The 16,003-nt window shown below is 50.1% G+C and overlaps 1 protein-coding gene across 1 annotated transcript in view; it reads right to left on the bottom strand.

The window, feature by feature from the left end:
• Nucleotides 1–16,003, bottom strand: part of LOC123772757 (uncharacterized) — a gene marked incomplete in the record, with an annotated part of 455,577 nt that overhangs the window by 136,178 nt on the left and 303,396 nt on the right. Inside the window, 1 exon segment of the mRNA XM_069303388.1 lies at nucleotides 8,242–8,302. Within this exon segment, the coding sequence (XP_069159489.1) occupies nucleotides 8,242–8,302 (61 nt within the window).

The raw sequence follows: 16,003 nt of genomic DNA, 5'->3' as shown, positions 1-16,003 counted from the left end.
GGTACACCACTACCCCACCCTCCAGCACCATGGTACACCACTACCCCCCTCCAGCACCATGGTACACCACTACCCCCCCTCCAGCACCATGGTACACCACTACCCCCCCTCCAGCACCATGGTACACCACTACCCCCCCTCCAGCACCATGGTACACCACTACCCCCCCCTCCAGCACCATGGTACACCACTACCCCCTCCAGCACCATGGTACACCACTACCCCCCCTCCAGCACCATGGTACACCACTACCCCCCTCCAGCACCATGGTACACCACTACCCCCCTCCAGCACCATGGTACACCACTACCCCCCCTCCAGCACCATGGTACACCACTACCCCCCTCCAGCACCATGGTACACCACTACCCCCCCCTCCAGCACCATGGTACACCACTACCCCCCCTCCAGCACCATGGTACACACCCCCCCTCCAGCACCATGGTACACCACTACCCCCCTCCAGCACCATGGTACACCACTACCCCCCCTCCAGCACCATGGTACACCACTACCCCCCCTCCAGCACCATGGTACACCACTACCCCCTCCAGCACCATGGTACACCACTACCCCCCTCCAGCACCATGGTACACCACTACCCCCTCCAGCACCATGGTACACCACTACCCCCCCCTCCAGCACCATGGTACACCACTACCCCCCTCCAGCACCATGGTACACCACTACCCCCCCTCCAGCACCATGGTACACCACTACCCCCCCCTCCAGCACCATGGTACACCACTACCCCCTCCAGCACCATGGTACATCACTACCCCCCCTCCAGCACCATGGTACACCACTACCCCCCCCCCTCCAGCACCATGGTACACCACTACCCCCCTCCAGCACCATGGTACCACTACCCCCCCTCCAGCACCATGGTACACCACTACCCCCCCTCCAGCACCATGGTACACCACTACCCCCCTCCAGCACCATGGTACACCACTACCCCCCCTCCAGCACCATGGTACACCACTACCCCCCTCCAGCACCATGGTACACCACTACCCCCCCTCCAGCACCATGGTACACCACTACCCCCCCCTCCAGCACCATGGTACACCACTACCCCCCCTCCAGCACCATGGTACACCACTACCCCCCTCCAGCACCATGGTACACCACTACCCCCCTCCAGCACCATGGTACACCACTACCCCCCTCCAGCACCATGGTACACCACTACCCCCCTCCAGCACCATGGTACACCACTACCCCCCCTCCAGCACCATGGTACACCACTACCCCCCCTCCAGCACCATGGTACACCACTACCCCCCTCCAGCACCATGGTACACCACTACCCCCCTCCAGCACCATGGTACACCACTACCCCCCTCCAGCACCATGGTACATCACTACCCCCCCTCCAGCACCATGGTACACCACTACCCCCCTCCAGCACCATGGTACACCACTACCCCCCCTCCAGCACCATGGTACACCACTACCCCCCCTCCAGCACCATGGTACACCACTACCCCCCTCCAGCACCATGGTACACCACTACCCCCCCACTCCAGCAACCCTGACCATGGTACACCACTACCCCCCTCCAGCACCATGGTACACCACTACCCCCTCCAGCACCTGGTACACACTACCCCCTCCAGCACCATGGTACACCACTACCCCCTCCAGCACCATGGTACACCACCCCCCCTCCAGCACCATGGTACACCACTACCACCCCCCCCTCCAGCACATGGTACACCTCCTACCCCCCCTCCAGCCCATGGTACAGACCACTAACCCCCCCTCCAGCACCATGGTACATCACTACCCCCCCTCCAGCACCATGGTACACCACTACCCTCCCTCCAGCACATGGTACACACTACCCCACCCTCCAGCACCCTGGTACACCACTACCCTCCCCCTCCAGCACCATGGTACACCACTAACCCACCCTCCAGCACCATGGTCACACCACTACCCCCACCCTCACAGCACCATGGTACACCACTAACCCCCCCCCCCTCCAGCACCCATGGTTACACCACTACCCCCCTCCAGCACCATGGTACACCACTACCCCCCTCCAGCACCATGGTACACGAGACTACCCACCCTCCCAGCACCATGGTACACCACTACCCCCCTCCAGCACCATGGTACATCACTACCCCCCCCTCCAGCACCATGGTACACCACTACCCCCCCCTCCAGCACCATGGTACACCACTACCCCCCTCCAGCACCATGGTACACCACTACCCCCCCTCCAGCACCATGGTACACCACTACCCCCCCCTCCCAGCACCATGGTACACCACTACCCCTACCCCCCCCTCCAGCACCATGGTACATCCACTACCCCCCCTCCAGCACCATGGTACACCACTACCCCCCCTCCAGCACCATGGATACACCACTACCCCCCCCTCCAGCACCATGGTACACCACTACCCCCCTCCAGCACCATGGTACAACCACTACCCCCCCTCCAGCACCATGGTACACCACTACCCCCCCCTCCAGCACCATGGTACACCACTACCCCCCCTCCAGCACCATGGTACACCACTACCCCCCCTCCAGCACCATGGTACACCACTACCCACCCCTCCAGCACCATGGTACACCACTACCCCCCCTCCAGCACCATGGTACACCACTACCCCCCTCCAGCACCATGGTACACCACTACCCCCCCCTCCAGCACCATGGTACACCACTACCCCCCCCCCTCCAGCACCATGGTACACCACTACCCCCCTCCAGCACCATGGTACACCACTACCCCCCCCCCTCCAGCACCATGGTACACCACTACCCCCTCCAGCACCATGGTACACCACTACCCCCCCCCTCCAGCACCATGGTACACCACTACCCCCCCTCCAGCACAATGGTACACCACTACCCCACCCTCCAGCACCATGGTACACACTACCCCCCCTCCAGCACCATGGTACATCCACTACCCCCCCCCTCCAGCACCATGGTACACCACTACCCCCCCTCCAGCACCATGGTACACCACTACCCCCTCAGCACATGTACCCCACTACCCCCCTCCAGCACCATGGTACATCACTACCCCCCCCTCCAGCACCATGGTACACCCACTACCCCCCCTCCAGCACCATGGTACACCACTACCCCCCCCTCCAGCACCATGGTACACCACTACCCCCCTCCAGCACCATGGTACATCCACTACCCCCCCTCCAGCACCATGGTACACCACTACCCCCCCCTCCAGCACCATGGTCACTACCCCACCTCCCCAGCACCATGGTACACCCTACCCCCCTCCAGCACCATGGTACACCACTACCCCCCCCTCCAGCACCATGGTACACCACTACCCCCCCTCCAGCACCATGGTACACCACTACCCCCCCTCCAGCACCATGGTTACACCACTACCCCCCCTCCAGCACCATGGTACACCACTACCCCCCCTCCAGCACCATGGTACACCACTACCCCCCCCCTCCAGCACCATGGTACACCACTACCCCCCCCTCCAGCACCATGGTACATCCACTACCCCCCCTCCAGCACCATGGTACACCACTACCCCCCTCCAGCACCATGGTACACCACTACCCCCTCCAGCACCATGGTACACCACTACCCCCCCTCCAGCACCATGGTACACACTACCCCCCCTCCAGCCACCATGGTACACCACTACCCCCCCTCCAGCACCATGGTACACCACTACCCCCCCTCCAGCACCATGGTACACCACTACCCCCCCTCCAGCACCATGGTACACCACTACCCCCCCTCCAGCACCATGGTACACCACTACCCCCCCTCCAGCACCATGGTACACCACTACCCCCCCTCCAGCACCATGGTACACCACTACCCCCCCTCCCAGCACCATGGTACACCACTACCCCCCCTCCAGCACCATGGTACACACTACCCCCCTCCAGCACCATGGTACACCACTACCCCCCCTCCAGCACCATGGTACACCACTACCCCCCCTCCAGCACCATGGTACACCACTACCCCCCCCTCCAGCACCATGGTACACCACTACCCCCCCCTCCAGCCACATGGTACACCACTACCCCCCCTCCAGCACCATGGTACACCACTACCCCCCTCCAGCACCATGGTACATCACTACCCCCCCTCCAGCACCATGGTACACACTACCCCCCTCCAGCACCATGGTACACCACTACCCCCCCTCCAGCACCATGGTACACCACTACCCCCCCTCCAGCACCATGGTACACCACTACCCCCCCTCCAGCACCATGGTACACCACTACCCCCCCTCCAGCACCATGGTACATCACTACCCCCCCTCCAGCACCATGGTACACCACTACCCCCCCTCCAGCACCATGGTACACCACTACCCCCCCCCCTCCAGCACCATGGTACACCACTACCCCCCCTCCAGCACCATGGTACACCACTACCCCCCCTCCAGCACCATGGTACACCACTACCCCCCTCCAGCACCATGGTACACCACTACCCCCCTCCAGCACCATGGTACACCACTACCCCCCTCCAGCACCATGGTACACCACTACCCCCCCTCCAGCACCATGGTACACCACTACCCCCCTCCAGCACCATGGTACACCACTACCCCCCCCTCCAGCACCATGGTACACCACTACCCCCCCTCCAGCACCATGGTACACCACTACCCCCCTCCAGCACCATGGTACACCACTACCCCCCCCCTCCAGCACCATGGTACATCACTACCCCACCCTCCAGCACCATGGTACACCACTACCCCCCTCCAGCACCATGGTACACCACTACCCCCCCTCCAGCACCATGGTACACCACTACCCCCCCTCCAGCACCATGGTACACCACTACCCCCCCCCCTCCAGCACCATGGTACACCACTACCACCCTCCAGCACCATGGTACACCACTACCCCCCCTCCAGCACCATGGTACACCACTACCCCCCTCCAGCACCATGGTACACCACTACCCCCCCTCCAGCACCATGGTACACCACTACCCCCCTCCAGCACCATGGTACACCACTACCGTCCCCTCCAGCACCATGGTACACCACTACCCCCCCTCTAGCACCATGGTACACCACTACCCCCCCTCCAGCACCATGGTACACCACTACCGTCCCCTCCAGCACCATGGTACATCACTACCCCCCCCTCCAGCACCATGGTACATCACTACCCCCTCCAGCACCATGGTACACCACTACCCCCCCTCTAGCACCATGGTACACCACTACCCCCCCTCCAGCACCATGGTACACCACTACCCCCCCCTCCAGCACCATGGTACACCACTACCCCCCCCTCCAGCACCATGGTACACCACTACCCCCCCTCCAGCACCATAGTACACCACTACCCCCCCTCCAGCACCATGGTACACCACTACCCCCCCTCCAGCACCATGGTACACCACTACCCCCCTCCAGCACCATGGTACACCACTACCCCCCCTCCAGCACCATGGTACACCACTACCCCCCCCCCCTCCAGCACCATGGTACACCACTACCCCCCTCCAGCACCATGGTACACCACTACCCCCCCCCTCCAGCACCATGGTACACCACTACCCCCCCCCCTCCAGCACCATGGTACCCCACTACCCCTCCTCCAGCACCATGGTACCAGGGGACTATAGTTCGAACACACAAAAATTAACTGTTGCGCCTAATGAAGCCCATGTTTTGTAAAGTACTTTTTGTAGCGGAGACCAGTAATAGGGGGAACAACCAGGCCTAAGGGTGCATATATATATATATATATATATATATATATATATATATATATATATATATATATATATATATATATATATATATATATATATATATATAAATATATATATATATATATATATATATATATATATAAATATATATATATATATATATATATATATATATATATATATATATATATATATATATATATATATATATATATATATATATATATATATATATATATATATAAAAGTTTGTGAGGGTACCACCTCTGGAGCCAATGTGGGGACCCATAGCCTCGGAGAAGAAAATAAAAAGTATTCAGAGGAGACCTTGTGGTTTCTCACTGAACACTAATATTATCTTCTCCTACCACCCCCATTCTTTTGTATGTACACATATATATTTGCTTTATTTGAACTTTGTTACAAAAAAGGAGTTACATATAGGTTACAAAGATGGTTATCATTGGTTGTTGAGTTCCTTCAGCTCCTCAGATGGCGGGCAGGAACCCTGGATGCAGTGCGCATTTCCCCTCTGTATCGCCACGCTGAGGCGCTGGAAAAGAAAGCTGGCAGCTCTAGGGTCCCTTGTTGTTTCAATGAGGCTAGAACCCAGTTCCTTCAAAAAATTGGTAGCACTTTTACCCCATTCGCCGAGCGTCTCAGAAGCAATGGGGACAAAATTGTAGTGGTGATTTGGCTGCTTCCCTGTGGGTGGCAGCGCCACCTGGTTGTGCAACACTGAGGTTAATGTAGGTGTTAGCCAGGGTTGATACGCACGTGTAGTCCCATACCAACTGCTTGCCATTCTTCCAGGGGTTCACTGTGATACCATCCGGGCGACCAATAAGATCATCAGAGTTACGGGGCGTTAGGTAACGGGGCTCTCTTTTAGCTGGGCATCCAGCTGTGGTGAGGCTCCTCTTGATTATGTCGTTAACTTCACTGTACCTCGAGTGCCATCCCCCTGTGCTTTGGCAGAGTAGGCCATGGTGGCCGTACCTGTCAGCCACCACCTCGCCGCAAATACACCTATATCTGGCGTGGATTGATATATATATATATATATATATATATATATATATATATATATATATATATATATATATATATATATATATATATTGTGACGATAATCTCTTTCAAGAGAGATTGAGCCTGCTCTTCCCTACTTTAAGTTACGTCCCAAGACACAAGTATAAGATGCAACATTCAAGATACGTCACCGGTAGCACAAAACGTTTTGACCAGGAGGCAAAACGTATCCAAGATCCCCCCTACTCCACACACCTTCCTCACGCCGGCTCGTCATCAAACCAGCTAACTACCCTTCACCAGCTTGCCTGCCTGTGATTGGTTACTCGCCAGCCGCGCACCTGCACACAGCACCTCAGCGCCCTCTACACGAATCGCTGTCTGAGCCTGACCAGCAATCCACTTTAGAATATTCCTTGTGCTCTTAAGGTTGACACCAATTCACAAGCCTACCTACCTACCACCTACAGGAACTAAGGTCAAGATCTCAAGATAACGAATATTTATTGATATATACAAGAGTTGTTACATTCTTGTACAGCCACCAGCACGTGTTGCGTTTCGGGCAAGTCCTTAATCCTATGTTCCCCAGAATACGACCCGCCAAATCGTTTAACCACCAGGTACCCATTTTACTGCTGGGTGAACAGAGGCTACAGTTAAGGATTGACGCCCAGTCAATCCTCCCCGGCCAGGATACGAACCACCAACATTCAGTAAATTATTCAATTTACAAATTCATGATATGAACCTTTAGTATAAACCTCTTATTGAAAGATACGCAATTACATTTTTGATAATAAAACATACTGAACTAGATAATATAAATTTAAGTCGAGGATTACATAAATCAGACTCTGTAAGCAGTAAGATAGGTGCAAGAGTATGTAAAGACTAGGTACAGCCGCTGTAGGCCTACTCCCCATAAGTCTGAGTGAAACTGCAATTGGCGAATTTGCATTATTCGATTTACATAGGCCTACACTCATGTAGCATTATATGTTTAATGTACTCCTTAAAGTGTGTTAAATGACCAATGCTAGCTGATTATTTCCCTGAAATTAATCTGGAATAAACCCGTGAAATGAGAATAATACTTTCTGTGGGCATCTCCAGAGGCTGGAGGGACCACCCTGGTGGCCTCACAGGCAGGTGATATATTATCACCTGCTGCCCGGTACATGGCGCTCAGGACGCCAGTGGCGCTCAGGACGCCAGTGGCGCTCAGGACGCCAGTGGCGCTCAGGACGCCAGTGGCGCTCAGGACGCCAGTGGCGCTCAGGACGCCAGTGACCCTCAGGACGCCAGTGACCCTCAGGACGCCAGTGACGCTCAGGACGCCAGTGACGCTCAGGACGCCAGTGACCCTCAGGACGCCAGTGACACTCAGGACGCCAGTGACCCTCAGGACGCCAGTGACGCTTAGGACGCCAGTGACCCTCAGGACGCCAGTGACCCTCAGGACGCCAGTGACCCTCAGGACGCCAGTGGGGTACTCACCTTGGATCTGGTAGAAGGCCGTCACTCCCACACGATCGGGGCAGTCAAATGAGATGGGTCCCTGATGGGGAGAGAGAGAGAATAGGGTGAGAAGCGGTGGTGTGGGACGCCCCCGCCTGGGAGCAGTACACACCATCGTCAATGTGGCAAGACATGTCCAGTTCCCCCCTTGGTTAGTGACATGAAGAGTGGGAGACGGCAGTCATGGGCACTACTGTTACTAAGTCAGTATTAACAGTAATTGAAACTAATACTGCTAACATAATATGAACAGCAGCTCTTAATTAGCCCCATAATAAATTAATTACCACCATTAAAATAAGAGAAGGTTGATAAGACGCTATTACCCATAAATGTATATATATCTCTCTTGAGTTAAAGAGAGAAACATTTAACATATAAATCATAAACTAATATAAATATTGCACCATTCTATTTACTGCCTAATATTATACCATTTAACTAGTGCCAACTTGTATACGGGGGTGGGACAATATTACGCCAGTGCTGACCACCAACCTTCTCTAAACTAATTGTGTTAACCCGGTGTAAGGGCAGGATATCACACTTGTCTAGGTGGAATTAATTGTACAGACTATCTTATCTTGAGGTTATCTTGAGATGATTTCGGGGCTTTAGTGTCCCCGCGGCCCGGTCCTCGACCAGGCCTCCACCCCCAGGAAGCAGCCCGTGACAGCTGACTTACACCCAGGTACCTATTTTACTGCTAGGTAACAGGGGCATAGGGTGAAGGAAACTTTGCCCATTGTTTCTCGCCGGCGCCTGGGATCGAACCCGGGACCACAGGATCACAAGTTCAGTGTGCTGTCCGCTCGGCCGACCGGCTCCCAAGTATTTAAACGCTGTGCAGATTCCTATAATCATTGAGACTACAAGTTGTGATGTACATAAGTACTTATTTACATGTAATATTACACTATACTTTATTTCATAGTAATTATTTCACCTTTGAGTGTTAAGAAGTGTTGCTATCCATCTGAAGGTGGTGATGAGGAGCTAACCTCGGTAATTCCTATAGTGGCACTCATTACCACTCATATCATTGTGTGTATATATATACCATTTACCATTTATGTGCCAACTTCCTAGGAAATAGGCAACCCGCTCTCTGCTCTCGCACAAGACAGTACATATATGACTTATTGCTTATAGTCAATATTTTGCTTATTGATAATTACATATGTGGTATATTCTAAGTTATATTTTGTTTTCAAGGTATAAACTCTTACTACTGATTCACTATACACCAGTTTTAATATTAGGAATTTCTTTTTCACTTTTATTAATAATAGAGATTTTATGCAAAATTTGACAATATTCTGAGTTACTTTACAATTTATTTAAATATTTTAGTTTTGTTTTATTATATTTATAAAACTGTAATATCAATATAAGTATAGGCCGAGCGAACCCGGTCGGCCGAGCGAACCCGGTCGACCGAGCGAACCCGGTCGACCGAGCGAACCCGGTCGACCGAGCGAACAGCACGCTGGACTTGTCATCCTGTGGTCCTGGGTTCGATCCCAGGCACCACCGAGAAACAATGGGCAGAGTTTCTTTAACCCTATGCCCCTGTTACCTAGCAGTAAAATACGTACCTGGGTGCTAGTCAGCTGTCCCGGGCTGCTTCCTGGGGGTGGAGGCCTGGTCGAGGACCGGGCCGTGGGGACACTAAAGCCCCGAAATTATCTCAAGATAACTCAAGATAGGTTAAATGCAAATTGTAATTAAGAAGCAATAAGATGCTTATCTTAACTTATTAAGAAGTTTAGGTTAGAGTGGAGTTTTCTATTCGGCTTTTGAAGGTAAACTCAAAAATTCACAATAAAATAGTATGTCACATATGCACTTATTAATAGGCCAAATATTGACTATAAGCAAGAGCGAGAACGGGTTGCGAAATAGGATATCTTACCCTATTGACTGAAAATAACCCTAGGCTACTACCATCAGTACAAGCCCTACAAAATTTAACCATACAGCCAGTATTTAACCATACAGTCAGTATCCTGCTACTTCAGGATATCTGAAAAGGATTCTCGCAGGTCTTAATGATCACCTAACCAGACAAATTAATAAATGCCATGATTTGTTTCAACAATCTCCAGTTAATTATATTGAACTGGAAAGCTATTATCAAGTAGCTGCAATTAATTTGAGCAAGTTAAATATAGAGAAATATTTGGCTGAACTTGCCAACACCAATTTATCTGAAACAGAATTAGTCAATGTTATGGCTGATCTGGCAAATTATGAGGATGACACTCAGGCAAGGTTACAGCCTTTCCTCAAAATAATTGCCCATTGTAAAGCAACAACAACAGCTTCCCCTATCACAACACCACAACAGCTTCCCCTAACACAACACCACAACAGCTTCCCCTAACACAACACCACCACAGCTTCCCCTAACACAACACCACAACAGCTTCCCCTAACACAACACAACAACAGCTTCCCCTAACACAACACCACAACAGCTTCCCCTAACACAACACCACTACAGCTTCCCCTAACACAACACCACAACAGCTTCCCCTAACACAACACAACAACAGCTTCCCCTAACACAACACCACCACAGCTTCCCCTAACACAACACAACAACAGCTTCCCCTAACACAACACCACTACAGCTTCCCCTAACACAACACCACAACAGCTTCCCCTAACACAACACCACTACAGCTTCCCCTAACACAACACCACAACAGCTTCCCCTAACACAACACCACAACAGCTTCCCCTAACACAACACCACCACAGCTTCCCCTAACACAACACCACAACAGCTTCCCCTAACACAACACCACAACAGCTTCCCCTAACACAACACCACAACAGCTTCCCCTAACAACACCACAACAGCTTCCCCTAACACAACACCACCACAGCTTCCCCTAACACAACCCAACAACAGCTTCCCCTAACACAACACCACCACAGCTTCCCCTAACACAACACCACAACAGCTTCCCCTAACACAACACCACAACAGCTTCCCCTAACACAACACCACCACAGCTTCCCCTAACACAACACCACAGCAGCTTCCCCTAACACAACACAACAACAGCTTCCCCTAACACAACACCACAACAGCTTCCCCTAACACAACACCACAACAGCTTCCCCTAACACAACACCACAACAGCTTCCCCTAACACAACACCACAACAGCTTCCCCTAACACAACACAACAACAGCTTCCCCTAACACAACACAACAACAGCTTCCCCTAACACAACACAACAACAGCTTCCCCTAACACAACACAACAACAGCTTCCCCTAACACAACACAACAGCAGCTTCCCCTAACACAACACAACAACAGCTTCCCCTAACACAACACCACAACAGCTTCCCCTAACACAACACAACAACAGCTTCCCCTAACACAACACAACAACAGCTTCCCCTAACACAACACCACCAAACTCAAACTTCCTTCAATCAGTTTACCAACATTCTCTGGTATAAAGGATGAAACTTGAGATAACTTCTGGAAAAACATTTTTGACTCTGTGGATTCTAAACACACTATCGCTAAAACCACCAAATTTACATATTTACAGGATCAACTTAAGGGAGAAGCTTTAAAGACGGTATCCAATTTAACATTAACTTGTGACAACTATCATCTCGTAGTCCAGCTCCTTAAGGATAATTATGTTAACACAGAACCAGCTGTCACACTTATAATTAAAAAAGTGTTGAGCTTACCATCCACAAATGGATCCTCTGACTCACTCCAAGCCATTAGATTGGAGCTTGAGTCATTACTCAAAGCACTCAGCCTTAGGGTTGTTCTATCTACTGCAGATTGGTTAACTAAAGTTATTGTAAGACGCAAATTAACCAGTGAAACAATGACTAAATTACGTACCTTACATAACAAATCTTCCCCTGACAGTTCCGGAGATCACAGAAGGTTTACGCTCTGTTGTAGACTGACAGAGAGCAAATACAGATGGTAAACCACCCACTAAACCCTCGTTAACCACTCATAATAAGCAATCAAAGGGTAATCACATCTAAACGATCTACCTCCACTCCAAAGTTTAAATATGGCAGTGTGTTGGCACATAGGCAGTGAGTGGGCACTAATGCCTGTTTCTAATATATGTAAACGACCTTCCAGAGGGTATAGACTTGTTCCTCTCAATGTTTGCTGATGATGCAAAAAATTATGAGAAGAATCAAGACAGATGAAGATAGACAGAGACTACAGGACGACCTGTACAAACTGGATGAATGGTCTAGAAAATGGCTACTAAAGTTCAACACAGGAAAGTGAAAAGTAATGAAATTATGTGACGGGAACAGAAGGCTGAACACAAGGTACCATCTGGGAGGTGAAATCCTGCAAGAGTCAAATAGAGAGAAAGATCTGGGGGTTCATATCACACCGAACCTGTCCCCAGAGGCCCACATCAAAAGGATATTATCAGCGGCATATGCTAGACTGGCCAACATAAAAACTGCCTTTAGAAACTTATGTAAGGAATCATTCAGGACCCTGTATACCACTTATGTCAGACCAATCCTGAAGTATGCAGCTCCAGCCAGGAGTACATAACTAGTTAAACATAAGACAAAGTTAGAGAAGATTCAGAGATATGCCATCAGACAAGTACCGGAACTGAGAGCTATGAGCTACGAGGAAAGGCTAAAGGAGCTGAACCTCACGTCCCTGGAAAACAGAAGAGGAAGGGGAGACTATAAAAGATATCCACCTACAAAATTCTCAGGAGAATTGACAGGGTGGAAAAAGACAAACTCTGTAGCACAGGTGGAACACAAACAAGGGAACACAGGTGGAAATCTAGTTCGTAAATGAGCCACAGAGATATTAGAAAGATTTTTTTCAGTGTCAGAGTAGTTAACAGATGGAATGCACTAGGCAGTGATGTGGTGGAGGCTGACTCCATACACAGTCTCAAATGCAGATATGACAGAGCCCAGTAGGCTCAGGAATCTGTACACCAGCTGATTGACAGTTGAGAGGCGGGACCAAAGAGCCAAAGCTCAACCCCCGCAAACACAACTAGGTGAGTACAACTAGGTGAGTACACACACACATACACACACATAGAACCCCCACCCTTGAACCCCCCCACCCCCCACCCCCACTCCAAAATCCTCTGAAGCCCTGTTAACCACCTCACAGATCTTCACACCTATTGAACAGCTTCCTCCATCAGCAGAACAATCAACAAGAAAGGGACAAGAGAATGAACAAAAGAAAGTGAGCTTCAAGGCAATGTACACTAACATAGATGGGATTACAAAAAAACAAGTGAACTTGGAGAATGGGGACTAGAAGACAATCCAGACATAATAGCACTCACAGAAACAAAGCTAACGAAAACCATAACCATAACAAATGCAGTGTTTCCACAGGACTACTATGTAGTGAGGAAAGAAAGAGTAGGAAGAGGAGGTGGTGGTGTAGCTCTGCTGATAAGAAAAGGCTGGAGTTTTGAAGAGATGGTTATTCAGGGCTGTGAAGATTTCAATGACTACATAACAGGTACCATAGCAATTGGAGGACAAAACATTATAGAAATAGTCATATATAACCCCCCACCCTACCAAACAACAGAAGACCCAGACAGGAATATGATAGAAACAACTTGGCCACCATCAATATAATAGAGAGAGCAGCTTCTGTGGCTAGCAGGAACGGATCCAGACTACTAATCATGGGAGACTTCAACCACGGGAAGATAGATTGGGAGAACAGAGACGCACATGGAGGACCTGACACATGGAGAGCTAAGTTGCTGGACGTGGCAACAAGAAACTTTCTAAACCAACACGTCAAGAGACCAATAAGAATGAGAGGGGAAGATGAACCAGCCTTGCTTGACCTGATATTTACCTTAAATGAGTTGGATATAAGGAAAGTTAAGTTGGAGGCCCCCTTGGAAATGAGTGATCACCGAATATTGATCTTTGAATACCGGGTTGAGCTAGGAAATATCTCCCCCAAAAAAGAACAGGGAAACAAAGGGCTGGCATACCGAAAGGGAAATTATGAGGAGATGAGAAAATTCCTAAGGGATATACGATGGGACACAGAACTAAGTCCGTACAGGACATAATGGACTATGTCACCCAAAAGTGTCAGGAGGCGGTAAACAGGTTTATCCCGGCCCGACAGGAAAACGCGAGAAGCAAAGGAAGAATCCATGGTATAATAGGGCATGTATGGAAGCAAAAGAACTGAACAAAAGGGCGTGGAGGAACTTCTGTAATAACAGAACACCAGACAGTAGAGAGAGATACCAGAGAACTAGAAACGAGTATGTTAGTGTGAGAAGAGAAGCTGGGAAGAAGTATGAAAATAATATAGCTAATAAAGCCAAGACCGAACCAAAGCTACTACACAGTCACATCAGGAGGAAAACAACAGTGAAGGAACAGGTGATGAAACTTAGAACGGGTAAGGACAGGTACACAGAGAATGACATAGAGGTGTGTGAAGAACTGAACAAGAGGTTCAGGAGGTCTTCACAATAGAACAAGGAGAGGTTACTGCACTAGGAGAGGTGGAAGCAAACGAGGCGGCCTTGGAAGGGTTCGAAACTACAAGAGTTGAGGTCAAGAGGCACCTGTTGGATCTGGATGTGAGAAAGGCTGTTGGTCCAGACGGAATCTCACCATGGGTATTGAAAGAGTGTCCAGAGGAACATTGCTTGCCACTCTTCATAGTGTATAGTAGGTCACTGGAGACGGGAGACCTTCCAGAAATATGGAAGACGGAAAAAACCTAGTAACACATCTGGAGAGAAGGGATTTCGTGACAACCCATCAACATGGGTTCAGGGAGGGTAAATCTTGCCTTACAGGCTTAATAGACTTCTACGATCAGGTGACAAAGATTAAGCAAGAAAAGGAAGGCTGGGGGGACTGCATTTTCTTGGATTGTCAGAAAGCCTTTGACACAGTATCCCATAAGGGATACTGTGTACATAAGCTGGAGAGACAGGCAGGTGTAGCTGGTAAGGTGCTACAGTAGATAAGGGAGTACCAAAGCAATAGGAAGCAGAGTGTTACAGTGAAGGGCGAGACCTCAGATTGGAATGAAGTCACCAGTGGAGTTCCACAGGGCTCTGTACTCGGACCTATCCTGTTTCTGATATATGTAAATGATCTCCCAAAGGGTATAAACTCATTTCTCTCAATGTTTGCTGACGACGCCAAAATTATGAAAAGGATTAAGACAGAGGAGGACAGTTTGAGGCTTCAAGAAGACCTAGACAAACTGAAGGAATAGTCGAACAAATGGCTGTTAGAGTTTAACCTAAACAAATGTAATGTAATGAAGATAGGTGTAGGGAGCAGGAGGCCAGAAACAAGGTATCATTTGGGACCTGTCCCCTGCAGCCCATATCAGGAGGATAACATCAGCGGCATATGCCAGGTTGGCCAACATAAGAACAGCATTTAGAAACTTGTGTAAGGAATGATTCAGAAACTTTGTATACCACATATGTCAGGCCAATCCTGGAGTATGCAGCCCCAGCATGGAGTCCATATCTAGTTAAGCATAACACTAAACTGGAAAAGGTTTAAAGCTTTGCCACCAGACTAGTACCGGAGCTGATAGGTATGGGCTACGAGGAGAGACTACGGGAATTAAAGCACATGTCGTTGGAAGACAGAAGAGTTAGGGGGGACATGATCACCACATACAAGATTCTCAAAGGAATTGATAGGGTAGATAAAGACAG

The sequence above is a fragment of the Procambarus clarkii genome, chromosome 50, assembly GCF_040958095.1.
Source record: "Procambarus clarkii isolate CNS0578487 chromosome 50, FALCON_Pclarkii_2.0, whole genome shotgun sequence".
Classification (NCBI taxonomy): domain Eukaryota; kingdom Metazoa; phylum Arthropoda; class Malacostraca; order Decapoda; family Cambaridae; genus Procambarus; species Procambarus clarkii.
Note: the sequence above shows the minus strand (reverse complement) of the source record. Positions and strands in the feature narration are given on the sequence as shown.